At 38.6% G+C, this 27,902-nt stretch overlaps 1 protein-coding gene across 1 annotated transcript in view; it reads right to left on the bottom strand.

The window, feature by feature from the left end:
- Adam23 (ADAM metallopeptidase domain 23) overlaps nucleotides 1-27,902 on the bottom strand; it is a 170,300-nt gene that overhangs the window by 126,221 nt on the left and 16,177 nt on the right. Inside the window, exon 3 of the mRNA XM_015480982.2 lies at nucleotides 9,845-9,921. Within this exon, the coding sequence (XP_015336468.2) occupies nucleotides 9,845-9,921 (77 nt within the window). The remainder of the gene's footprint in view (nucleotides 1-9,844; nucleotides 9,922-27,902) is intronic.

The following is a 27,902-nucleotide window of genomic DNA, read 5'->3' as shown; positions in this document are numbered from 1 at the left end:
TAACGATGAATGAATGTCTCACTGAAGTGGACTAGAATGATGGGCTTGTTTGCTGAAGGTGCCATAACAAAGCTCCATGACTAGTGGCTTCAACCACAGAAATGTATTTTCTCACCTCCTGAGAAGTCTGCCATCAATCAAGCGTCAGCTGGGCTGGTTTCATGCTGAGGCCCTCTCCTCGGCTTCCAGATGGGCACCTTCTCACTATGTCTTCACATGACCTCTTCTCTGTGCACATATCCAAATGTCCTCTTCCTGGTGTCTAAGGACACCAGTCATTGAATTTTGGTCTACACTAAAGACTTCATTTTACCTTAATAACCTCTTTAAAGACCTCATCCCAAACACAGTTACCTTTTAAGATACTGTGGTTTAAGATTTTAGCATATTAATCTGGGGGGGAGGCGTGGGAGATACAGTTCAGCCTATAACAGTAGTCCACCTTAAAGATTTCTGCATTTTCTTCATATTATTAAAAACTGACCAAAATTATTTCATTTTTCCTCAGTTAACAGGAACAGATGTGCATCAGTAGAATGATATCCCGCTCACCTACTAAACTGATAATCCAAAGCTGTGACCACAACAGCTACGGTGAAGGAGGCTCCAGGCAGACAGCCCTGCTGGAGGCCTAGCATGTGACTGACATTTGGTTTATAAGAAGAAACATGGAGAACAACTTTTTTAATGAGCAAATTACTGCATGGAATTTTTTCTGAAAATCAGCATTTTCTAGATGTTCATCTTAAATCAATACCTCTTATTCCTAAATCTTTTTCTATATCCAGAACTACCTTACTGGTTGTATCACATCAAGATTTTTATCCTACCTTTATTTCTTACTTGATTCTTCATTTAGGGTATCCCTGACCATGCAGAGACACTGAGATCACCACGATCATCTGAACCCAGCCCCCGCCATGCCTGGGCACTGACCCTCATCACTGTGTACCTCAAACACCATGCTGAGGGAAAAGAAATGTCACTGTGAATCAGTGTGATGATCTTTGCATGGGAGAAGGCCAGCATTGAGGCTGGTGCACTCATGTAACTGGGAATATGACATCCAATCTTCTTTCTTGAGATGCCTGCTGGTCCAGGACAACTTTTAGCATTTCCCCCTCTGGTCCAATATAAGTTTTTTTCCTCTTAGCCTTTGGTTCTTACCAAAGTAAATACCTTACTCTCCGAATTTCAGGCCCACTCCCCAGTTATAGGTTACAGCCACTTGCTCTTGAATTTGTACATAGTTCTCCCTGAACACTGTGAAAGTCAATGTACAAGAGAGGCTGATAAGAACCCCCACTTTCTCTCACTGGAGCAACGTTATCATGGGAACACACTGCTGTCTTTTTAACATAGGAGGTTTTACACTTGGGGCACTCTGAGAATTCTTCCTTCTCTGACCTGGCAGAAGTCAGAGGTGCAGGGATTTATTTCACTTCCTTCTCTGACCAAGCAGAGATCAGAGGACTCATTTCACTTCAAATAAATAGGAGAGCATGCTGGGGACCTGGACAGTTATCTCAGAGCCAATCAGATGGCCTGGAGATTTAAATAATGAAATATTCATTAACCACCTCTTGCCATGTTTTTAAATTTTTAACGAATGTCTGGCAAGCTGCTGTGGGACAACAGAAGTAAAAATGTTATCACAAATATTTTCAACTCAATGAAAAAAAATGGCATCTGGAAAAAAAAATGCTCACTCCCTTGGATGCACATCAACCAAGAGCCTGCCAAATCATCTCCAATGTTTTCTTCAGTTTGCATTCAAGAAGGAAAAGATCACATGGTATACCCACCCCCACCTCATTTACTAAAGTCAGAGGAAAAAAATATATATTGACTGAAACCAAAGAGAAAACCAGCAGGCCTTTATATAAGATTTGTGCTTTACTCACTAGATGATAAACTTTATACATCCAACAACTGTTCTTCGATGCTCAGTTCCCCAATACCAAGTCCAGTGACTATCTTGCTGTGGTAATAATAATGAATTATAAATACAAATATTGAACACACTCTTCCAATTAAGAACCATGCAAAAGTACTCACACATCATTGCATTTAATCCTTACGACAATCTACAATTAAGAAGGAAAGTAAAGCTTAAAAAGTTAAAAATATGCCCATATCGTGGGTATTATTATACAACATGGAGGAACCTTGAAAACATTATGCTACGTAACAGAGACCAGTCACAAAAGGCCATACATAGTATGGGTTCATTTATATGAAATGTCCAGAATAGGCAAATCTGTAGAGAAGGAGACAAATTAGAGGTTGCTAGAGGCTTGGGAGAAGGGAATGGAGTGGTTTCTACTAGGTGCAGGCATTCTTTGGGGGTGAAGAAAATGATCTAGAATTATACTACAATGATAATTGCACAATTCTATAAATATACTTTAAAGGTGTAAATTTTCTGGCATGGGTGCCAGTGATGGTGATGGTGGTAGAAAAGGAGGAGGAGGAGGAAAAAAAGATTGGAAGAAGTTTGGAAATTTGCCCAAAATCATATAGCTAAGTAAATGGCAGACCTCAGAGTCAAACCCAGCTCTGTTAGACTCCAGAACCTGTGCCCTCAAACACTGTGTAGCTCTTATTTGGTTTTCCCCCCCCCCAAAAAAGTTGTTGAAGACATCAGCAAATATAATAGTAGGCAACAGAGACTTAGCAGACCATCTAAGACCTAAGAGCAGACCTCTAAGGACTGAGGAACATTAAAAATTGTTCATCCGATGTCCATTAGAAGGGGGCGCTATAGTGCATGCCTGTATTCCCTGCAGCTCAGAAAGCTGAGGCTGGAGGATCATAAATTCAGCCACAGCAATTTAGCAAGGCCCTAAGCAACTTAGTGAAACTATGTTTCTAAATAAAATATTTTAAAAAGGGCTGGGGATGTGGCATAATGATTAAGCATCCATAGGTTCAATCCCTGGTACCAAAAAAAAAAAAAAGTCAATGAGATGTGGTCAACATTTAGGAAGGTATCATTGGCAAAATTTTATCTAAAATCCTCTGTAACTAGAAACAATGGTTGTTCTAGACAAAAAAAAAAAATAAAAGAGAGTATCCTGAGAGCAATGTATCTAAAAGTCTCTAAGGCCACAACCAGAACTTTCTGGGCTAAGTGAAATGTAGACCTAACCACTCCACTTCCAAGCCTTCCATGGATTCCCACCCAAACCACCCAAACCCCTCACCATGGACCACAGTCCTATGTGACCTGGCTATGTGGCCTCCTCTCTGAGCTTATCTTGTCTCCTATCATTTCCCATTATGCCCCCTACACTCGAGTCACAGCAGCCTCCATCCCTCTTGAACATTCCATGTCGCCCTCATGCTGTGGAACCTTCCCTTGGTATCACAGGTGACTCCTCTTTAACAATCATGCCTCAGTTCAAGGTTCCTCCTCAGATCAGCCTGCTGCTTCCTCACCATCACATTGGGCATCCCCACGGCTCCATCACACAGTCCTGTTACATTTTCGTCCACATACTTTTTATGTACCAGGTCAGTGTCTGCTTCCTGCCCCAGAATGAACCTCTCATGTTGGGAGGCAGGGATCTCATTTGTCTTAGTCCCAGCAACATTAGCACCTACCAGAATCACAGGCATGTAGCAGATGCTCACTCAACATTTGCTGAACAAATGAATAAAACAGCACCACCATGAGATGCCTCAGCAAGCCAAAGCCTCCCTGTGCAATCTGTGAGAGCAGGGGCTCAGAGAAGCTCTCCCAACTGAAACTCCCTGCAGGGCAGGCCTCGTGAGCTGGCCTTCCAGTCCTGGTGAGGTCACTCACCATCCACATTCTGCATCCACCGCCTGGATTAGTTGGTAGTGACATCTTTATGCTCTCATTCCTTCCTTCACACACCGAGCCAGGTACTTACCACAAGACTTTTCCCTTTTTCCTCCTCTGATAATTTAAAACTGCTGCATGCAATGTGGCAACCATCACCCTCTGCTAGAAAGGAGATCTCTTTCCTCAGAAGCTCTTTTGGTTCCTCCATTTCTGCTTTCAACATTTTTTTAAATTTTCAAGTTTATTCTAATACGTATCTGTTTTTTATATTATTCTCAGCCACTAAAGGTCATTAAAATTAGAACCCCCACCCCAACACATCTCATGCTCTAAACAGTTCCCCTGCTCCAGGTCATACCCGTTTTGTACTCATGCTGCACTCAGAAGCCTCAGGACTCTGCAGAGAGGAGATCCTGGCCTCCCTCCCACTGTACTGACTCATCCCTTCAGAAACCTCCATTTTCTCCCAGTCCGCAAGCCTCCTGCAGACCTCAGCTCTTCCTTACCCAGGCTAGAGCCTGATGCTTAACCACCCAAGTTATTCTGCAGTGAGTATGCAAAGAGCTCTGCCTCCACTTTTCTTCCTCTACTGCCTCACCGACCGAATCTCTCCACTGTGCTCTTCCTTTTCCATTCAAAATACCGCAGTGATGGAGCCCAGAGATTACAAATCAGAAGAAAAACTAAATTTAACCAACATCATCAGGAAGACACCCACTAGGACTAAACACCTGATATGTGATCTTTAATGAAAGGTGCTCATAAATTCTTTAACTTGACCTTGTTGAGCTTCCTTGCCCGTTCACCTCAGCTGTTAAACTTTGATCATTTTCCTCAAGCCCCAACCACCCTCTGTGCCATCATGAGCCTGCGGCAGACAATGCTGTCTCCAAGATCTTCAGAGTTCCATCTCCTCGATTCCCTTCCCTCCTCTGCAAACCCTCTCCCCCTGCACACACCCTAACACCTCCGTTCCAGTCCAGAAGAGCTGCCTCTCCTGGTTAGAGCTGCACTCTGCCCTTGCTTCTCACCTTACTCCCTCAGTCTCCACCTAATCCTGCTCTGTAGACCACCTCCTCTCTCTTCTGCGTCTTCCACCTCTCACGCTTACCACCCCATCTCTCAGTTGATCAGCTTGTTCCTCTGTCACTAAAAAGCACTGCCTTAATTCCAATGTCTTCCAGCTCTTTTCTTCTCCCCCAAACTTCCTCAATGGGTACTTACTGTCTCCACATCACCTCTCCTCAGTCACTCCCAGCCCACTATACCCTAATCCTGCCTTCCACCCTCTGGGAGCTTCCCTGAAACTGCTGCCTCTAGACCATAAGTGACAACTTGATTGGAAAATGCAAAGGGCAATTTTTGCTTCTTAACTTCTAGATTATTCTGCTGCATGTGATGCTGTAAACCACACCTTTCTGTTTTGAAACTGTCAGTTTAATCACTCTCCTGATTCTCCACCGACTTCTCCAATCGCTCGTTCTCAGTCTCCTTCACGAGCTCTTCTTCCTCTCCCTACCACTAAACAGTCTCCAGCTTATGTTCTTATTCCACCTCCCCTTCCTGGGCCACCTCATCTACACCCATTTTTATCATTAATATCTATATGGAAGTGACTCCCAAGTCTACTCTCTCTATCCTCCACCTCTCCCCTAAGGTTTTCTCCAACTACTCCCTAAATATGAGCCCATGTGTGTCCCAAAGCCCCTCAACTCTGTTGTCTATTCTGACTTCCCTTCCCTTCACCACTTAACCTGTTTATTCCCTGGAGCTGCACATGGCAGCTGGTCCACCTTCTGCCCAGCTGTCCAGTCAAGGCTCCTCTATTGGTTTTACTCTTTTACCTGCTTTGTCATCCAAGTTGAGGCAATTTTAATACTTTTTATCAACTGAAGATTTATTGAAAATCCTCCTTTCTCCCTGCCTGAGAATAAGACCTTTGTTTGCTCCCCTTGATTTCTTCACAGCCCAAGGGATAACAGCCAAGCACTTGAGTTTGATTTTCCATGCATTGGGTTGTCCCTATAAAAGGGACTTTTATTAAAAGCACTGACTCTACACAGGCTTGCAGATGTCCAGGGTGTTAACTAAAAGCAAAATTAAAAGGTTGGCATCTCTTCTTTCATTTCATATCTGTCTCTTTCATTACCTTAAATTTTGTTTCAGATTCCTGCTCAGCTCTGTGTGTAGGCATGCTAATCATTTAAGTAGTATTCATCTAAAGCTGGTAATTTACCCCTTTAAAGCTGAAGACACCAACTAAGGGCAGGGCACAGTGGTGCAAGCTTGTAATCCTAGAGACTCGGGTGAGGCAGGAGAATCACAAATCTGAGGCCTCGGAAACTCAGCAAGACCCAGGCTCAAAATCAAAAAGGGATAGGGATGTGACTCAGTGGTAGGGTTCCCCTGGGGTTAGTACACACACACACATACACACACACACACACACACACATACACACACACAGAGTGTTATGGGCTGATTTGAAAGTTAAGTCAGGCTGACTCCATTCTGCTCAGACATCTCACCCTGCGCAGAATTGCTCCACCCTTTCCTCACGGGTCCACTTGCATAGAAGTTGACCCCCACTTGCACCCTGACCACAAAAATTATGGAGCTGTTTTGAGTAGATACGAGAAATATGAATTCTAAGAATGTTCTGTTAGTTGGTACTTTCCACTTCTATGACTTATGTACTTGCTTCACCCTCCCGCTCCTTTCTGGTTTTTGGTTCTTAAAGCTTGATTCTCCACCTGCACCCTTTGTCTTGGACTGCAGAACTGTTTACTTTCTGCTTCCTTGGCCCTGACCAGAATAAATCCTCTGTCTTTTCTTCAAAAAGACCCGGAGTTTTATTTGAAATTTTAGAATCAAGCCTTAACAAGAGTAACTAAGATATTTTCCAAATTTGTTTCTTTTTTAAATATTTCTAGTCATAGATAGACATAATACTTTTATTTATTTATTTATTTCTATGTGGTGCTGAGGATCGAACCCATACACTCGCACATGCTAGGCAAGCACTCTACCACTGAGTGACAACCCCAGCCTTACTTTCCAGACTTGTAGGGACATCATAATCAACACAGCCAAAAGCCAACTTTTACAACATCCTGTCTCCAAACCTGAAGGAACTAATGTCATCTTGATTTCTTGACCTGTCCTTTTCTCTGAGTCATTCTCTCCTTTAGTCCCCTTGGAGACCAGCAACATTAGGTCTGATCAGTGAACATCCTGGTTCTGCTTCTCTATATAATGGGGGAACTCATAAAAGTACCCCTGAGGACAGGGCTGAGCATGCTTGATTCCCCTTGTCTTCCTGGTAAAACCATACTGAATAAATTCTTTTCCTTCCTTTCTCCAATCCTTTTTCCATTTGGTTTCAGGTAGGTGGCCAGATTTGATTTGCAGGGACTTCCTGAAGAAAGGCTCCCCTCTAGCCCAGGATTCCAGGAACATCCCAGACTTACTTCTCCTGAATCATCTTTTTCTGCCTCAGCCTTGTAATTTACAAGGAAGCTCAACAAACATCTGAAGCTCCCTCAACCTGCCACATTTCCACATGGCCCTGCCTCCTTAGCAAACACGGCCTCACATGCCTAGACCACATTTCTCCTTTTATTCCTTCTCCTTCCTATTCTCCAACACTTCCCTTCCTGACTATCACTTGTCCTCCAAGATGTGGCTCAAACATCACCTTTTCCAAGATGCCTTTTGACATTTCTCCAGCCCAAGAAGCTGCCTCTCCTTGATATGTCCATTAACTGCTAGGCAGGAACTTTCAGGGACAAACACAGGTATTTGCAGTAAAAGGAGCTGCTGCCCTTTCAAATGACTGCTAACATCCTTTCAAGTTGTTTATTTGTTGTTGTTGTTGTTGTTTGTTTCAGATAAGGTCCTTCAAAGAAAACCACAAGAAATGGTTTGAACCAGGCAAAATTGCTAAGTCACTCTTCTAAGTGACCTACAATGAACTTTGCTCATTATAATCTTATTATCATGTTAAAATGTCCACCCCAGAGGCATTCCCATCCACCATTTTTGAATGTGCAATGTAGCAAGAAGTGTGATCTTGAACTGAGCATGCTCAGGAATATGCCCACCTCTATTTGGGATAAGTCTTTCCTATACAAATATGCAGGAGTCTTCCCATGTTCAGAGACATGCTGCTTTGGGAGTCATCTCCAGCATGCTCCTTACTTGCTATGAGTAATAAGACTTTCTTCACTCTTCTGTCTCCTGATTATGCTAGTTGGCTTTGCACTCGCCAAAGAGGGGAACCCTTTGTGTTAAGTTATACTATCATAACATTCCATGTTAACCTCCAGCAAGACACATTTCATACTCTTCTAAAAGAATATTCATCTGCCGGGTATGGTGGCACACTCCTGTAATCCCAGCAGCTTGGGAGGCTGAGGCAGGAGGAGTGCAAGTTCAAAGCCAGCCTCAGCAAAAGCAAGGTTCTAAGCAACTCAGTGAGACCCTGTCTCTAAATAAAATACAAGATAGAGCTGGGAATGTGACTAAGTAGTCTAGTGCCCCTGAGTTCAATCCCCAATACAAAAAAAAAAAAAATTAAATTAAAAAAATAAAAATATATTCATCTATAAAACTTCCCCTACTCCAAATTCCTCAATGCAAGTACTATTCATAATAGATGTTCAATGTAATTCTTTTGCATTTTAAATATTAGTGATAAATAATTTCTGGTATGTTCCCAGGATTCTTAAGTACACTGTACATCCCATATGACCCTTTCTCAGTCATCCACTATTTGTTTGGGAGGCTCTGCTATGGTCATAATACTTTAATATTCAAAATACAGCAGTGGTGGTTGCTGTCATCATGCTAATTCTAGAATGATGGTATGCACTGCAGTAAGCATTAAAAGAATAGAGGACCCAAACAAACTAAAATTAGCCATATCTTGCTACTCAACATAGTCTGATTTGGCAAGACAAATCTCTTCTGCAGTCACAGTGCTGATACAGCGTGGTGAAATGGAACTCAACCAAAGAAGAAAACCTGCAATATCTCTAACACAGGAAATTCTAAATTCTGCTGATTCATTCTGACTTCAAGCTGCAATAATGCTTGAGTAAGGAGCACCCAAGCTGACTCTGCATTTTTTTTTCTGCAGAGCTCACAGAACTTGGCACACAAGAAATTTAATAGTTGTTCTTTATAGTCCTTTGTAATTCCTCAGATATTGGCTACAGTCACCTACATTATAGTGTCCAATAACATTAAGTGATCTTTTTTCCTGCAAAAATGCAGTCCCGGTCAAAATACTGATGAGAACTGAAAATACTGATTAAAGTTTCTGTAACTGAAGAAAATTACACAGAAAATCCCTTTCACAAAGAAAGACTCAGCACTAGCTCTATTGGAGCTCTTCAGCCTGGTTAAGATGACATCTCTTATTTACTTTTGTACAAAAACATCTGTACAACTGGTTCCAGATTAGGAAACTGCATTTAAATATCAATATAAACACATGCACGGAGACAATTGGGTAAATTTTCAACAGCACCAAATTTCTAAGAATTTATTTTAGAGCAAATTATGAAGCAAAGAGCCTTCTCAAAATAGGGACTTGCAAGTCATTACTTACTTTGTTCTTCCTACAGAGTCATGTGCATTGAATTATAAAAGGTAAAATGAAAGAAATCTCTAGACTGAAGTCTAATTATACTTCAATCAGTAATTTATCATACTTCTTATATATAGTGATGATTCAAGTTAACATTTAATTAAATAGCGTTACTTCAAATATTTATTCTCTTCAAAATCATAATATGTAAGTGCTGTATTTGAGATATTTAATATGTTAAATGTCTTTTCTTTTAGGAAAAGGATTTAAAGACAATTCACTGTTCAGACTTTTGTATTTTTCTTTAAGTGCTCTATGACATATAATCTGGTAGAAAACATCAGTGCTTCAACGGTAACAGACATTATTTTTACTAAACCAGTGTCTTAGAGATGGAGTTTTATGGTACCTGCTTTAGAGGATTATGACTGTATACTTACTTGTTCAGTGTGAGGTCAAGAATGAATTTGGAGCCAAAGGCTTCAATCTGGAAGCTTGCCTGGGCCAGATGGACGGCCTGCAGAAGCAAAAAGACAAAAGAACCTTAACTTACTTTCCTGTCTCTAAGATTGATTATTTTCATACCAAGAATGTTATTAAACAGGACCAACTTTTTTTATATATCAATTCATTTCTTTAAAAGACTAGGTGTGTTGTCATGGCTTTGCTGGAAAGATATAGATATCTGAGCAGCAAAGAACTAATAAAAGATAACCAGTCCTTTAAAATGAACCCTTTGAGATAAAAATCAAGAACATATTCTGCAAGACTTCCAAAGTGACTATGATGAAATATGCAAAAGTCTAACTAATTTAAAGCTTGATTTCAGCCTGTTTTGCGCACAAAGCTAACTACACCTTTCTGCAAACCTAAGTGAAAAATCCTATCATCACTCTGATCTTCAGTGGGAATTGGAATTTTCTCTGGAACTTTCTCTAAATGATGTATTGGCAGAATATGACAGTAAAATGGGACTGCGCAGTCTTCTAACTTCAGAAAGCACTTAGAGCTTGCCCCTCTGGGAACACTCAGAGTCCACGTCCCCCTTTAAAAGTCACACATTTACAAATACTGTCGTTATGATGCCTTAATTCAAAAATACAAAGATAATTTCATTTCAAATCATATTTATGAGGTGTTAAAGACTAGTGTAGCTCAAAGAAACATCGTGAATAATATACATTAAAAAATCAATTAAGTGTTATCAAGGATTTCAAGATGAAACTTACCTTCACCGTCCTATCAGAAAGAGAAAAAAAAAAGGACAAGGATAAATGCAACATTTATACCCCCTCCCTTGACTCACAAATGTCCTTTTTCTCTGCATTCCAGATGCATCTGTGAAGCGTTCAGTACATGGAAACAGGATACCAGTGTAACACACTAGGCACACCCTTTCTGGTACTTTATATGCCCACCTTCTCCCATTACCTCTCCACTCCTCTTTGCCCTTGACTCCATTTTTATTATTAAAACCCCCCCCCATCCTCCAGAGAAGTCCAGTTGGATTATTCCCCGTGATACCTCCTTCACACACTAGGAATAAACTCTTGGTCCTCAGAGCCTCAGGATCACTTAATTTGTTCTTCCCTCTGTCTGGTGGAATGAGTGCTACCCTCCATCCTTCCCTGGACAGTGAGCTCCTCATACATATCACAGGAGTCTTGCAAACAGATATAGATCAATGACCCTCCTCCATAATATCCAAGCTTCCAATAATTCCCCAATTATTTATTGTCAAGACTGCTTTATCATGCCAAACCCATAAAACACCATGAATAAACCATGACTTCTACTTCCAGTCAAGCACAACTGTCGATTAAATAGTCACTCAATAAGATCAATAAACAAAAGTTTCAAAGGAAATTAACGAATATTAAATTTTAAATACAAAAGAATGAGAGATTCCTGAATGTTTAACACCATAGGATGTCAAGTCAAACTCCAAATCACCACATGAAACAAGGCCACAGACTTCTCTTGGGTTCCAGCATCCAAACTACTGCATGAAAAAGAAACATCTATCATATCAAAAGTGGGCTCTGTCATCTGCAAATAAACCTTTATTTGGCTAATACAAATATCTTTTCATGCATTTATTTTGCATCTTGAAGTAAATATTTTTGCATGAAAATATTTACCTGGATGAATACTTTGTAGGGAAGATTTTTCAGCTCTGGATTCCAAAAGTCAAAAAAAAAAAAAAAAGTATGTAAAAGTTTCTGAGAATAAGATAGGTCCTTGAGCTGGGATTGTGGCTCAGCAGTAGAGTGCTCACCTAGTATGTGAAAGGCCCTGGGTTCGATCCTTAGCACCACATAAAAATAAATAAGTAAAATAAAGGTATTGTGTTCAACTACAACTAAAAAATAAATATTTTTTAAAAAAAGATAGGTCCTCAAGCATGTTTTCTTCTAAGAACACTACATAGCTGAGGAAAAGTTCATCAATGCAACCTTTCTTAAAGGAGCTGATAAATACACCTCCTGGAGCTTCTTTATAAACAGTAAGAACTGTCAGTGACCCAGTAAAAGCCTCCTTTTGTAGCAAGTAAGCAACAAGACAAGTACAAATACCAACATCACCCTAATGCAAAATAAGGTAGCTCGTGGTAACCACAGTACCCCCATTTTATACAATTGTTAGGACTTACAGTTTGATTAATTGCTGAAACACATTTATGCCAAATCAAGATGACACATTTCAGTTTGACAGAATTTCATAAAAGAGTTAGCAAATAATACTGAGCTTTTCTTTTGCTTTTTCATTCACTCATTCTACACTTTTTACACAAGTTTCATCTTATGTAAAAAGATGGCTGGGACACAGCCCTGGACCTCAAAAAAAACAGCGACGTCCAGGGAAGAAGCCTCAGCATCTAATAGGCCACAGCAACCAAGCACATCCAGGGGCAGAGGGGTACAGGACGGCTATTTGAACAAAACTGCAAAAGATGAGTAAGAATCCACATGTCAGGGGAAGAGAAGGCATTCAGGGCATTCAGGGCGCAGCAGAAAATATTTACAAAACTCGAGTGAAAACGTGAGTGTGGGGAAAAAAAAAAAAAACTTTTTTGATTAAAAAAAAAAAAGAATGTGGCATGTAGGAAAATAGCCTTCAGAGAAAATGACAATGACTCTGAAAAGGTGGACTGCAGACTGGAGAGCTTTGTGTAACGTGCTCAATGACAGGAATGAGGTCAAATATGTACATGGAGCCAGAGAGTGAGCTATGTCCATTCCCCCACTCACTCAACATGTCTGGCACATTTTATCTTCATCATCACCACCATCAACAACATGATCAAACGTGAACAGAACTAAACAATTCACCACGTCAGCCACAACATACGGGTTTCTCCACAGAGGGGGTGGGGTGGAATCTCATGTTATGAACTTTCATCAGTAAAAGTGTTTGATCATTTTAATTTATTTTAATTCTATGAGGCTGCACTTTTTTCTTTAAGATAATTTCAGATTTCCTCATGCATGTATCTTTCCTATGTATCAAGTGCAAACTGTATATACATTTAATAGAGTTACATTCTTTTTAAGTAATTTCAACACATTATTTATATGTTACTTTCTGTGCACTGCTTTTCCTTCCTCTGCTTTACATTGTGCAATTGTGTGCAGAGTACAGATTCTTCTCCACACCAAAACAAATATCTGAAAAGTGCTATTTTTCCCTATCAATCTGTCATTTGTGCCCTGTCCTCGACACAAAATAGCTTTTAACTTCTGGACTCCATGTTATTCCATTGCAAGTTATCACGTTTTCTTTAACAAAATAATATACAGTTTTGTTAAATATCCATTTTAAATATGTTCTAGAACCAGGTAAGTGAGCCCTCGTTATTATTTTTTTAGTAAATTTTTAAAAAATTTTAATAATAAGATTAGCACACCTCTTCCTAACAGTAGGAAATTGAAAGAATGGCTGAGATGAGGTTTTGACAGGACAGCCATATCACTTTGGGTTGATTTAATATAGTGTTATCACTGCCTAACTGACAAGCATTACTGAAAATACAAAGACTACCTACAGTCTTATTCTTCTTTTACAAAGATGGAACTATATGGTGAGGTTTAAAAATGTGTTCAGCAATACAAAATCAGATTACAGGAATACTTCAGAGAAGGGTTCATGAACCACACATGAGGTCATAGTTATTCTCTCCTTCAGAATATCTGTTAAACAGCCTTGTTTTTATAAGAACATCCACTATTATAGCACTGGGGAAGAACACAAGGTTTTATAACCAAAAAGCATCATTTCACAAGAAGAATGAGCACATCACTGGGCTCAGAATTACCACCCTGAAGAAATGGGAACAGCTGTTGCCTCAGCACATTGGTATTTTTCTTTTGACTCAGAATCTGGCCCAGGGAAATTACAGGAGTTCTATAAACAAAAACAACTAAACTCAATTATATACACAAACCTCCTTCACTGAAGAACAATTCACACATCTTCACAGTGTGCTTCGTTTTTCTGTTTCTTTGTTCCTAGTAAATGGCACCTAACGGTATCATGTTAAATAACTGAGAAAACCGTTAGCTTCTTCAGCTAAGCCTTGTTTTGCACCTGATTATCAAGCACTGCTGGGACAGTAAGTAGCTGTATATGCTCAATTTTGGGTAAAGAACACTGGATAAGCTGAAGAAATGTGGCTGTTTTCTAGAACAGTTAATATGTACATTAAAACAAGAGAAAAATAACCATCTCATTATAGAAGTAAAAAGCAGGCAATTGAGAGTTTGCGAGTTTCATGTAACTATACTTCACAGGGGACTCTCTGCCACTTAGCAAGAATCTGTAAGTTCTCTAGCATGTACCTATAACTGGAACCGAAAATGGGAAATGGAAAGCCTCCACTTTCCAAAAATTCAGACAATATTTCCAGACTGAATTTCATAATTCAGGAGAAATTGAGCCACTTGACAAAGTGGGTGTCTATGCTGTCAATCACCACATGCCTACCTTTAGCATGTTCTATATCATACACAGTTTGGGAAGCAGAAGAGAATTTGGAAGTAGCTTTCCAGCTTGTCAATGGATAGATGTCTTCTAATTAGGGAGACATCCGTTCAAGTGATGAAGGAAATATGTCCAGAGTAGCAAATCAATAAGGTAGGAAAATGTTTTCCAAATGAAAGTAAGAGGCCCTGAAGGGCATCGAGCAGGTCCCAGCAAACGCCAGTGAAATGATTGAAGCTCTGCTCTTTAAACAGGGCTGTGGATCTAAGCTTCCAAGAAGGAGGGCGCCAGAGAGAGCAAAATGTGGTCATTAGAGTTAGCCAATCTTTCTTCTCGTTTGAAAGAACCATAGGGAAAGTAAAGCAGCTAAAAGCTGATTATTAATGGAACTGCAGTAATCTTTTTCTTGTTTTTATTTTTTATGTCCCTCACCACTATGATAATTTTTCTCATCCTAAGCTTATTAAAATATTGAATATGTACGCCGTGCATGTATGCAGCAGGTTTGTACCTTTTCAAGAGGCGCTTTCTCTTCCTTTACCTTGTTGCATACGGCTTTCTTTTACACTTACAGTGTTTAAATAGACCCTTCAAGAGTTTCTATTTCATATTCTTCAAATATAGTGGGGAAAGTTTGCAGAATCTCAAACATCATCTTCTTTTGAGATTCAGGACATTTTCTGATGTTTCAGAGAAGACAGATTTGGAAATTCACCGACAGGTAAGAAGAGTTAGGGGTAGGGGGAGAGGAAGCCAGGAAGCTGAGACTAGACTAGTAGCCTGCCTTGCTGTAATGAGCTGAGCTGCTGGAGTCAGAGGGCGCTTCCCAGGAAGCCTTTGGACAACTTGGCTGCTCTGTATGATTTCCTTTTACAAAATAACAGGAGGCACAGAATCCAATAAATGCCAATCATTAAATACCAATAAACTATTGAGTGTAAATTGACACAAGTTGGAGAACAACAAGTCAGTTTAGATCACAGGGTTTTTCTGCAGATGCTTAGTCAGGCTATCCTGACACTGCAGAAGCAAACATCCACCTTGTAGATCTTTTTCCTATACAATGCAAAACCCAAATATAGTTTTAAAGCCCAAAAGAAAATGTCAACAGACCATTTTTAATTGCAGTCTGGTTCTCATCTCTTATTAGAAGTTAGTACATTGGGGAATGTGCAGATGCGTGTTATAATAAAAATAATAACACCTTGTTTTCTCCCATTTTAATCATCTCCAGGCATTATCGTGTCTAACTAGGACAATATACCATGTAGGTGATAGGCTAAGCTTTTGACTACCCTATTATAGAAGAAAAACAATCTTTAAAGGCACAGAAAGGTTAAGTGATGTTTTTGTCCAAGGACATACATCAGACCTATGCAGTGTTAGCTTCAGCTCAGTGAGAAGTGCCAAGTTTATGCCAGAAGTCCTTAAACCTCCAAGCCTCAATGTTTCCTAATCATTAAAATATAAATAACAATAGCTTACCACCAGGATGTCTGTGAGGATTAAATTATACAATAATGTAGCAGAAAGTTTCTGAAAAGGTTGGCCACATCAAAAGAGCTCAATAATTCAGAAGAGATACCAAAGTAGAAGGAGAAAGGGAGAAAAAAAAATTGCATCAACATTTTGGAAAAGAGATCAGTCAGCCCCACCTTAAAACTCTCTTCCAGTCTAGCTGGCCACCTTCTAGCAAATTCCAATATGCATTTATATTCTGCAGAATTTGCAAATGTTATATTTTTAATTACTAATTACCGTTATATATTGTACTTTGACCTTGTTCAAGTTGTCGTGTCTCTAAAGCAATATGAATCATTTTCCTGAGAAGAGAAACAGCTGCAAACGTTACATGAAGGCAGTTTTGCAAATTAAGGTAATTTGCTCAACATTCTTGCCAAGATGCATTTAAATAGGTAGCTCGTGGAAGAGAATATCATCATGGTTTTTTTTTCTAGCATGTTCCAATTCACAGTATTACTGGTTAAGACATTAACGAATTTCCATTGAATACCTACCATGTGTGAAACACTGTAGCAGATGTGAAGATATAGCAGAATTAGGATTCATATCAAAAAGTTTATAATCTTATTGGAGAAATAAAATGAGAAAGCACAAAGAGTGAAAATACAATAAGCCAATTAAAAAATAATATTATGATTTTGTAAAAATGTCACACGTAATTTAAGCATGGTTAATTATGAAATTTGGAGTATGGACGACAGGCACATTTGAATTTGAAGAGGGAGAATTCTGGGAGCTGGAGAGAGCTGACAAGTTTACAGGGAAGTTATCCTCAGTATTCAACAAATAGAATTCAGATAACTCTAAGATTTAATAGGATAAAATTACCCAGTCTTCCTAAGTGTTTGCTAATAAATAAGTGTACCAGAAACATACTTTTGGAGTAAAACACAGGATGCCTTCCATTCTGGAGTGTTAAAATGCAATTTATATAATGGTGAGAATTCAACATGACAGTTGATCATAAAAATACAGCATTTGATGAGATCAATAAATGGTGTGAACATATATACACAGTCCAAAAAATGCTCATGTATTCTGTTAGCAAATGTCTCATTTAGCCTTAAGCTAGGAAGCTGAAGCCATGTCCTTTGGAGGACAGTACAAAAAGAAGACCAAAAGATCAGCAAAGCACACTCAGCTCACAGGCCAGAGACTGGCACCTCCTTATAAAGGAAGCGGGTCACTGATTCTGTTGTCTGTGAAACCTAGCCAGGAAGGATTAAACTTCATCTCTGAAAAAAAACCTAGCCAATATTCAATTACTGAATCTGACGATACGGAGAAAGGAAAGCATAGGTTTATGGATTTGCAAAACTTCTGATCAATCATCTACCAGAGCTCTTTTCTAAATTAATCAATTTTTTAAAGAGATTTCAGTTTTTATCTTCCCCTGCCCTTTTCTTACCCACCATCAGTTTGAGATGCTCTTAAAGTTGATACAGGCAAAAGATGAACACTGAAAAGGAAAAAAGATGACAGGCCTGGATACTCCAGTTAATAAATTGTGGGTTTGCTATACGAAAATTTTCTTTTCAAATTTTTTAAATGTTAAAGAAGAGAAGCTATATTTCATATAATAGGAGAAGGAAGACAAACCGAGAATTTCCTTAGTGATTATTTAGCAACCTGAGTGGACCCTGTAATGATATACTTTCACTGTCATCTTCAGACATTCACATTAAATGTCTTCTATGCATTTACCTTTGGTAATTAATCTTTTTCTGGATATTAAACTGACAATACCAGCTAATGAGAGAGAATGAATCACCAGCCTTCAGACCACTTGCAATGGGAAAATGAGTAAAGCATTACAAGTATCACTACAGCTGTATTCTTTAGCTTTCATATATTTTCTGAAAGACGAGTAAGAATACAACTATGACAACAGTTGCCATGGAAGCAGTTCCTTTCTGCCGCCTTCCTGAATAGTAACATTTAATTTGATGCATTAATCTAGTAGCTAAGGTGTGATTCATTTTGTTCTTTCTCCTCATCAATTCCTACATCGCTGCACCACACCGCTCCAAGGAGGGCTTCTCTCTCTGCTAATAATTCTGTCATAAAGCAAGAACATATTCTGTCTTTCTAGACAGAATTATTGAACACCCACTAAGTAATTTCAATAAAAGAATAGAACAGGGTATGGAAAGCAAAAACCAGCAAGCTCCATGATTAATGTCTGTGACTCATTACCCGACAGCTTTTTAAATTTGCTTATATAATGTTAATACTATCCTTACAGGGGAAAAAAAATAAAGCCCCCTGAAGCCAGAGCTCCATGAGGAGTCCTGGGCTGTTGCCCTGTCCTTGGCATTCTGGCTACGGCAACCCAGTGGACTTATGTCAATTCAAATCTCTCTCCAGGGCCAAATAAGGTTCTTTAACTTGCATGTTACGTCCACAGAAGGATTAGTTAAGAATGAATGAGTCTGAGATACAAAGTGAGAATTATGGTCCAGTAATTACACAGTTCACTTGTGCATTGTTATATTTAGCAAACCATAAATGATATAGAACAGATTCAAGTATTAATTTTCAGTTCTCCCTTACTAAGAAACTATTCAAAACATATATCTAAGGGAGGCTGAACAGACCTGCCCCAGCGAGACCTCTCTTCTCTTGAAATACCTTGATTCTACTGATCCTCAGTAGTGGATCTCATATAATTCTTGTCCAGGGATTTTTATTGGGATAGCTAAACCAGAGCAGTTATTTCTATTTGCAGGACTTTTTCTGGCTCTGTTGATGAGATTGCTCCAAGTTCACACCGAAGAGACAGCTGTGTGACAACGGTATTTCAAAGAGGTATGCTTTCCTTGCCTACCCTCTTCAAGATCCATGTCACAAGTCATGTATTCCTGGGGTACAGCCTCCTTTTGTCTACAGTGATCCACTCTATGGACTAGAGAGAGGTCAGTTTTTCTGATCCTCAGCGGCTTCTGGCTCTGTCCTTTGCTCTGAATCTTGACCATATCTATGATATTTGATGGGTTGCATTCTGCCCCATTGGATGGAAAGAGGAACCTTAAAATTGGGGGTCATGCCAAAGACCGATTTCTCCATTTTCAAATATGCAGGTGCCATTGGACTTCCCTAAGCAATGCCCTTAAGGCTTGTTCCTGACACGAGGCTCAAATCTGTCCTGTTTCACAATTTTATTCAAAACAAATACCATGTGTGACACACATATTTTACCCAAAGCTAGGTGTGGAAAAAGCAATACCCAAGCACCTTCATGTTCTCTAACATGGAACTTCCATAAAGTTCTGCAAAATGTCAACCACTTACCCTGTGTTCACCCAATTTTTAAAACTAATTTGTAGAATATTGGACATTATATAAAATGTTTTACCTGTTTTTAATAAGCAAATATTGGCTCTCACAACATCTATGTAATGTTTTAGGTTTGTTATCAAATGAGAACCTAAGCAATAATATAATTTTTTTTATTTTCTGAGAACCTATTTCTGTATTTTGCAAGTTATCTTGACTACTTTTAATATTTCAAATTTGTCATCCTTTTTGACATACATTATCATATATTTCATTTTAGGAATTTTGGAAGGTATACACTTACTGATTTTAATTTACTATCTGTATCTCCTCTCTGCAGCCTGATCTTATGTCACAGAGATTAAGGCATACATCTGACATCCTACTAAATAATGTAGGTTCATCAAAGTCTCTTATTAGTTTAGCAATTAAGTCTGTATTGTGAAACTAGAAACAAAAAAAACTCCACAGCATTGTACAAATCTCTCTACTTCTCACACCTGTCCCTTGAGCTGCTACTTAAGTCAGCAAACGAAAGAAATACTATTCTTTAAATCACAGTGCTCCAAAATATTTCAATAGTGCCAACGAATAAGAAACAAATAATTTCACAATTTTATATTATTTCAATTAAAGTTATTTCAGGTGATTTTTTTAATTATCTGAAATAAGCAGAGAACTATATCAGGGAAGGATTTAGTCATGATTAGAGAGGACAGGATGTTATTAATATTTGATAAATAGTCCAAAATAAAAACTACTTAGAGAACATGAATTTTTCCAAAAAATGGAAAGACTATATAAATTTAATGCTTTTATCTTGGCCAAAAGAGAAAAAAATACTATTTAAATGAGACTGCTAGCAAACTTTTCTTTCTATCCTCTATGCCAGCGAACACTAAATTACCCAGTTTCCCACAAAATAAAAATTATAGAATCTGGAAGAATGTTCTAGTACTTACATCAAGGCAGCAAAAGACTACATCTGCTGGCTTGGTATGTAAAGAGTTGTAACATAGGAAATAGTGACAGAAAGATAACAGTTCTCCTAACTTACAGGTTTGGCTTTCTATTGTGAGGTTTCTATTGACAGCACTATTGACATTTCAGGTTGGATGCTCCTTTGATGGGAGAGGGGGGATATCAGTGAACTGTGCTATTTGATAGTATCCCTATCCTCTACCCATAATATGCCAGTAGCATATCACCCCCAGCTGTGACAACCCAAAATATCTCCAGACATCACCAAATGTCTTTGGGGCCAACATTGCTCCCTGTTGAGAAGCCCCCTCTATATATATATATACAGAAGCTATATGAATTTGGGTTCCTCTAGATGCATTGCCTTTACACAAAATTTTTTTTTTTAAATATTTATTTATTTTTTTAGTTTTCGGCGGGCACAACATCTTTGTTTGTATGTGGTGCTGAGGATCGAACCCGGGCCGCACGCATGCCAGGCGAGCGCGCTACCGCTTGAGCCACATCCCCAGCCCCTTTACACAAAATTTGTTCAACTCTGTGTTCAAAGTTCATTTGCAGCCATCACCCTTGAAACAAAACAGCAGGAAGCAACTGATGCAAATAGAAAAGGGGAGTATGGTTCTTTCACCAGTGAAATGTAATCCACCTGAAAAGAATCAGATTTAAAAAAAAAAATGTATACCCACAGAGATTCCCCCAAATTAAACTCCAAGTTTAAATCTGTCAAGTTTTATCCTTCAAAAAACAATGAAGAAATAAATTATGCAGTTCAAAAATTTAATCTTTTTAAAGGATGCTTAATGCTGCTTTCTTCATTCCCAAAGTGGCAGCTTCTTATTATCTTTTGAAATGTCATTTGGTAACTCAAAAGAAAACAACTGTAATTTAAACAGCAAGAAATAAGAGGGAATAAGTCAGTATGTGGCCTCTGTTTGGAAGCTACGAAGTTGCCTTTCCAAGATTCATGTAACATCTTTACTCCGTGGGTGAAACTACCAGGTCTGTAAGTGCCATTTGCCTGCTGATGGCTCCCACATTTCCATCTCATCCCCACCTGTCCCTGACACAAGACCAAGTCACAGAGATGATCAACCATCCTCCAAAGCAGAACAGGTCCACTTTCCTCTAGGCCTTCTTCCAAGCTTTCTTCCTCAACCTGTCCATGTTGAAAAATGATAACGCTGTTCCCCAGGAAAAGGTCTGCCAGTTATTCTTCACCCCAGGTTAGTTTCCTATTGCTACTCTATCAAATTCCCGTACGTGTTATGGCTACAAACAACATAAATTGTTATCTCACAGTTCCAGAGGTCAAAAATCCAAAAGCAGAATCTAGAATCTAACGTGAAGATGTTGGCAGGGCTGGTTCCACTGAGATGCTGTGGGGAAGGACCTGTTTCCTTGTGTTCCCCAGCTTCCGCAGGCTGCTGTCCTCCTGGGCTCAGGCCCCCCACCCCCATGCCCCACAGCATACATCCTCTTCCATCATCACATCTCCTTCTCTGACTCTGACTTTCATAAGGGCCCTTATGATGATACCCTTGTTCCATCCAGATAACCCAGAATAAGCTCCTCATACCAAGTTCCTTAACTCAATGACATCCTCCAAGTAGCATGAGAAGTAGCATGTACACAGGTTCTAGGGATTCAAATTCATCTTTGAAGAAGGGGAGCATTCTTCTGCCTACCACAGTTTCTCTCCTTTTCTAGTCCACTCTCCAAATCACCAGCAATCTGGAAGCTCTACCTTTAAAATATATCCCAAATCGACCTACTTATCTGCAATTCCTCTGTTACCACTCCAGTACACGTCCACACCAGACAACTGTAAGCCCCTCCTCCCTGGTCTCCCTGCAGCAATATTTGCTGCATCTTTTGTAGGATTTCCAAAAGGATCTTTTTTAAGGTATTAAACAAATACTGTTTTTTCCTCCCTTAAAAACCATCAGTGGCTTCTAGATGCAACCAGAACAAACAGGCCCTTCATTCTCCAGCCCCTTCTTACCTTTAAAAAATAATGAAGCAGGAAATATGCAATTATTTTTCCTTCTGCAAAATGTCTCTGAGTCCCTCACCATGAACTTGCAGAAGTCTAGTAGGCTAAGTAGTTCTTGGCAAACCTGTCTCTGCATCCCTCACCATGAACTTGCAGAGGCCTTGTAGGCTAAGTAGTTCTTGGCAAACCATCATAGAGGGGTAGCGTGTTCTGGCTGCTCTTCCTGGATTTCCAAGCTCACCTCTCTCCCCAGAGGCAGAAGGCAGCAACTTACCACAATTCTAACCCTAAGTCCCACCCCTCCAAGTCCATGTTAACCATAGAATGCCTGCTAAGCCCACAGAAAATTCAAAATGTGCAAGAAGGAAATATCAGGAGGTCAGGGAAGAAAGGAAGGAGCTTGCCATGGTGTGATAAATTCACTTTTCATAGCAGTAGACCGAAGATAATATCTTAGGTTGATGGATATCTAAAAATAGGGCAGGGATAAATTATTTAGCATGGTAAGAACTAAAAACAGAAATCTAACAGTCTTTGAGGAGTGCTGTTCATTTTATAACTTAATGAACTCTGAATTCTTGGGCCATGTAGGTAAATATATCAGAGTAACCACTAATTTTACACAACATATTTACACCAATTTACATCAATTTTAAATGGAAGAGTGCACGTTTGTGCAAATGGGTCACCAGTGTTTCATCTGCTGTAATGTTGCTTCAGTGGTTTGCCAACACTGCTATTTAGAATTTCCTCATCAGAAACTGTCTTGCCAACGACTTGCTGGTGGCAAATCGGGGGCATATGAGTTTCTATTCAAAACTCTTCCTGAGCCTTCCTCTGTTTTTGCTTTTCAAAAACTCTTTTCTCCTCAAATAACCTCACCCCCCACCCTGAGCCTCTTTTCATTTTCAAATAGTAAAGTACTCACACTCTTCATCCAACACACCCACATCCCAGGGGGCAGCTACTTCACAAACCAGCTATCTCTGCAATAATGAAGGACTCCTAACTCCAGCCAGTACCCATATTTCTTCATCTCTGATGATCATCCAATCACCTCTTATTGGAGGATAATTCACTGAATTTTAGGATCCCCAGGGGTTCTAGAGAATAAACTCACCCATGTTAAAATGACCTTAGACATAATAATATAAATCACTGGGCCACATTCAGCCCTACAAACTCAAAATCTTTTCAACTATCTCCCCAGATGGTTCCAACACACAGTAAAGTTTGAAATCTTCAAATCTAATTCAATCTCTTTATTTTCTTTAAATGAGGAAATTTAAATCCAAAGAGGTTAAATAGCTTTCCCCAAATTGGCTATCTAATACAGAGCCTATTAATTATTCTACTCCTAGTCCAGTCTTCCTTTTAAAGGAATCTATGAGGTAAAACACACCAAAAAAAAAAAAATAGAAGAAAACTAGCTCAATGAAATAAAGCCTATCTATCAGAAATCTACAGCTAACATCATACAGAACAGTGAAAGACTAGAAGCTTTTCCTCTAAGATAAAAGAGAAAATAAAAATGCTTGCTTTGCCATTTTTAGTCAACATAGTGGTGGAAGTCCTAACCAGAACAATTAGGCAAGGAAAGAAAAGCATCCAATTTGGAAAGAAAGACATAAAATTATCACTGTTCACAGATGACGTGATCTTAAATGCAGAAGACCTAAAGTCTCCACACACACAGACACACACACACACACACACACACACACACACCTAGAACTAATAGGTGAAATCAACAAGAATTGCAAGATAACAAAATCAACACTCAAAACTAAGCTTCACTTCTATACACAATAACGAACAATCCGAAAAGGAAATTAAGAATTCCATTTACAATAAAAAAGAATAAAACACTTAGAAATAAACGTAGTCAAGGAGGAAAAAGACTTATGTACTAAAAACTACAAAACACTGAAAGAAATATAAAAAGACACAAATAAATGGAAAGGTATCAGGTGTTCATGGATAAGATCCACCATTGTTAAAATGCCAACACCACATTCAAAGCAACCGGCAAATTCAGTGCAGTTCCTTCCCAAATTCCAGTGGCATTTCCTTTTCAGATTGTTTGTTGTTGTGTACAGAAGTTAAGCTTATTTTTGAGTGTTGATTTTGTAATCTTGCAATTCTTGTTGATTTTACTGATTAGTTCTAGGTGTGTGTATGTGTGTGTGTGTGTGTGTGTCTGTTTTGCAGAAATAGAAAATTTTAAATTTATCCTATAATTCAAATGGAATCCCCAGGGACTCCAATAACCAAACCAGAATCAAAAGAAAAAAGAAAAAGAAAAAGAAAAAAAAAGAACAGGGGATAGGAGTATAGCTCAGTGGCAGAGCATGTGCTTAGCATGTGTGAAACCCTGCGTTCAATCCCCAGCACACACAGACACACACACAAAAAAACAAAAACAAAAAACAGAAAAAGAACAAAAGTAGAGGTCCCACCTTCCTGTTTGAAAACATATTACAAAGTGTGCTAATCTAAATAGTGTGGTATTGACATAAAGAAAGACATGTAGACCAATGGAATAACAGTCAAATTATCTTAAAACAAAACAAAACAAAACACACTAGCCCTGACAGATGAAAAGAGCCACAAATAATTTATCACAATGATGGATCAGGAACATGCTAAGTTATTATGCATACAGTGTGACAATTAATGACAGACTTTAATTCTCTCCTTTAGAGGCCCCTTCCATGAACATACAGAACCAAAATTTACTTTGCCCACATGTCAAAACCAAATTCAATATCTTTTTAGACACTGTAATGGGTTGCAGTTGTTCATTCTGTTGAAGATTAAGCTGAATTTCTGCCCTTTAGTAAAAACTCATCTAGAAAAAAATTTATCTTCAACATATAGCCAAGACTACTCAAAGTAGTCTTGGCTATATGTTGAAGTCAAGTAGCCAAGACTACTCAAAGGAGAAAGGAAAGTCTTTTCAACAAATGGGATTGGGAAAACTGGATAGCTACATACAATAAATAAATAAATAAAGTTGGACCTTTACCTTACACCAAGTACAAAAATTAACTCAAAATGAATCAAAGACTTAAACATGAGACCTAAAATGACAAAACTCTTGGGAAAACCTCCAGCAGATAGGCCCTAGCAGTGATTTCTTAAGTAGGACACCAAAAACATAAGAAACAAAAGAAAAAAATAAATAAATCAGACATCACCAAAAAAAAAAAAAAAAAAAAACTTTTGTGTAACAAAGGAAATCATCAACAAAATGGGAAATCAACCCACAGAATGGGAGAAAATGTCTGTAAGTTACATCTGATAAGGGAATGATACTCAGAATCTATAAAGAAATCCTTCAATCAACAACCAAAAAAAATGGGCAAAGGATAGAATATACATTTCTCCAAAGAAAATATGCATATTACCAACACACACATGAAAAGATGTTCAACCACACTAATAATTAGGGTAATGCATCCAAAATCACAATGAGACACCATTCCACACTCACTAGGATGGTCAATACAAGAAATAGAAAATAGCAAGTATTGGTGAGGATGCAGAACACTTGGGCATTACTGGTGGAAACGTAAAATGGTCCCACTGCCGTGGGAAATTATATGGTAATTCTGTGATTACTCTAAAATTAAAAATAGAAGTATATATAATCCATCATTCTGCTTCTGGGTACACATTGAAAGGAATCAAGAGCAGAAATTCAAACAGGTATTTGTATACCCATGTTCACAGCAGCATGATTCACACTAGGCAAAAGGCCAAAGCAACTCAAGTGTCAATCAATGAACAAATGGATAAGCAAAATGTGGTACAAACATACAATGATATATTAGTCAGCCTTGAAAAGGAAAGAAATTCAATACATGTTAGAACATGAGAACCTTGACATTATGATAAATGAAACAAATTAGTCACAAAAGTACAAATATTTTATGATTCCATTTATATGAGATACCTAGAATGGTCAATTTGCAGAGATAGAAAGAAAAATGGTGGTTACCAGGGGCTGCAGAGAGGAAGGAATGGGGAGTTAGTGTTTTATGAGCACAGAGTTTCAGTTGAAGAAGATACAAATGTTGGGCTGGGGTTGTGGCTCAATGGTAGAGCGTTCATCTAGCACATGCGAGGCCCTGGGTTCAGCACCACATAAAAACAAATAAAAACAAAAATAAAGGTAATATGTCCAACTATAACTAAAAAAATAATATTTAAAAAAAAATAATAAAAGTTTTTTAAAAAGATAAAAATGATATAGAGATGAGTAGTGTCTAATGGTTGAAGGACAGTGAATATTTTCAATGCCACAGAAACATATACTTGAAGGGTTAATATGGTAAATTCTATGTTATATAATTTTCTCACAATAAAACAATTTCAATCCTGCAAAAACTGAACTATTCATCCTTATTTTTTCAAACATTATTCTCATTTGTATTGTTCATCTAATCAAATCTCAACTTTTAGCACATCTCCAAATATTCCTTTTGAGCAATTTTTTTTCAGAACCTCAGCCTATATCCAATTTTCTTTGATCATTCTCTTCCCAGGAAGCCCAATATTTGCAGGATAACCTACTTTCCTTTCACATAAGGGCCCCACCCCAAATATTCCGTGAAGACTCCTGTAACCACTATGAAGCTTCTCTTCTTTGGCCTCAAGAAACTTCCCCAGCTACCAGGAAGAAAGCACCCCTCTTCATGGAAATGAGAACCAATCCTCACGTCTACACAGCAATAATACTTCCCTTACTCAGTCCACTGCTGAACTCAGAAGCACCAATTCTATTTCTCTGGTTAGTAAAAAGTACAATCTTCTATAAGACATTGACACATCAAAAGCATTTCTGGACAGCAAAAGATAACCCTGAACATGTCACAACCTTAATAAGCACATTTAGGTGTTGTTTTTGTTTTGTTTTTATGTGTTGCAATTTAAAAAATCACCTAATCCATTTGAATTGTATAGTCTAGGACTTGAAAATAGAAAAATCAAATTCTTAAACTGGAATGTGTCTCCAGTGGCATTATGGTTTTGATCTAGAATGTCTCCCAAAGGCTTGCATACTTCAAGGCTTGATTCCCAATTAAATAATTTCCAGAGGTGGGTGGGGCTTTGGGGAAATAACTGAAGGCTCTGACCTCATCAGTGGATCTATTCATTTGATGGATTAACCCATTATGTCCCATCATCTAACATACTGGACACGAATGAAAACATAAACTTATAAAGTTTTATAAGAAACTCATAAGTTGCTCAATTTAAGTTTTTATTGGTGTCCTATAAACAGTTATGATGGGACATAATGGGTTCATCTTTTAATTAGACTACTGGAGATGATGGAGATGGCAGATGAAGCATGACTGAAAAAAGTAGGTCACTGGGAGCATGCCCATGGGGACTATGTCTTACTCCTGGACCCTTTCCTCTCCCTCTCTATACTCAGCTGCCAGAGCTGAGCAGCTTGCTTCCACTACACCCTTCCACCAGGATGTTTCTGCCTTGAAGCCAGTTGGCCATGGGAAACTTCTGAAACCAGGAGCCTAAATAAATCTTTTCTCCTTCAAGTTGTTTATGTCAAGTATTTTGGTCATAGTGACAAAAAAAAAATCTGACTAATATAGTAAGTAGGTAAGCCAGTTAGTTTATTATACACTTTTTTTTTCCAGCACTGGATTTTGAACCCAGGGCACTCTACTACATCCCTGGATTTTTTTTTTTTTTTTTTTTTTTTTTTTTTT

Source organism: Marmota marmota, unplaced genomic scaffold (genome assembly GCF_001458135.2).
Source record: "Marmota marmota marmota unplaced genomic scaffold, marMar, whole genome shotgun sequence".
Classification (NCBI taxonomy): Eukaryota; Metazoa; Chordata; class Mammalia; order Rodentia; family Sciuridae; genus Marmota; species Marmota marmota.
This window is presented reverse-complemented; position numbering and strand designations above follow the sequence as displayed.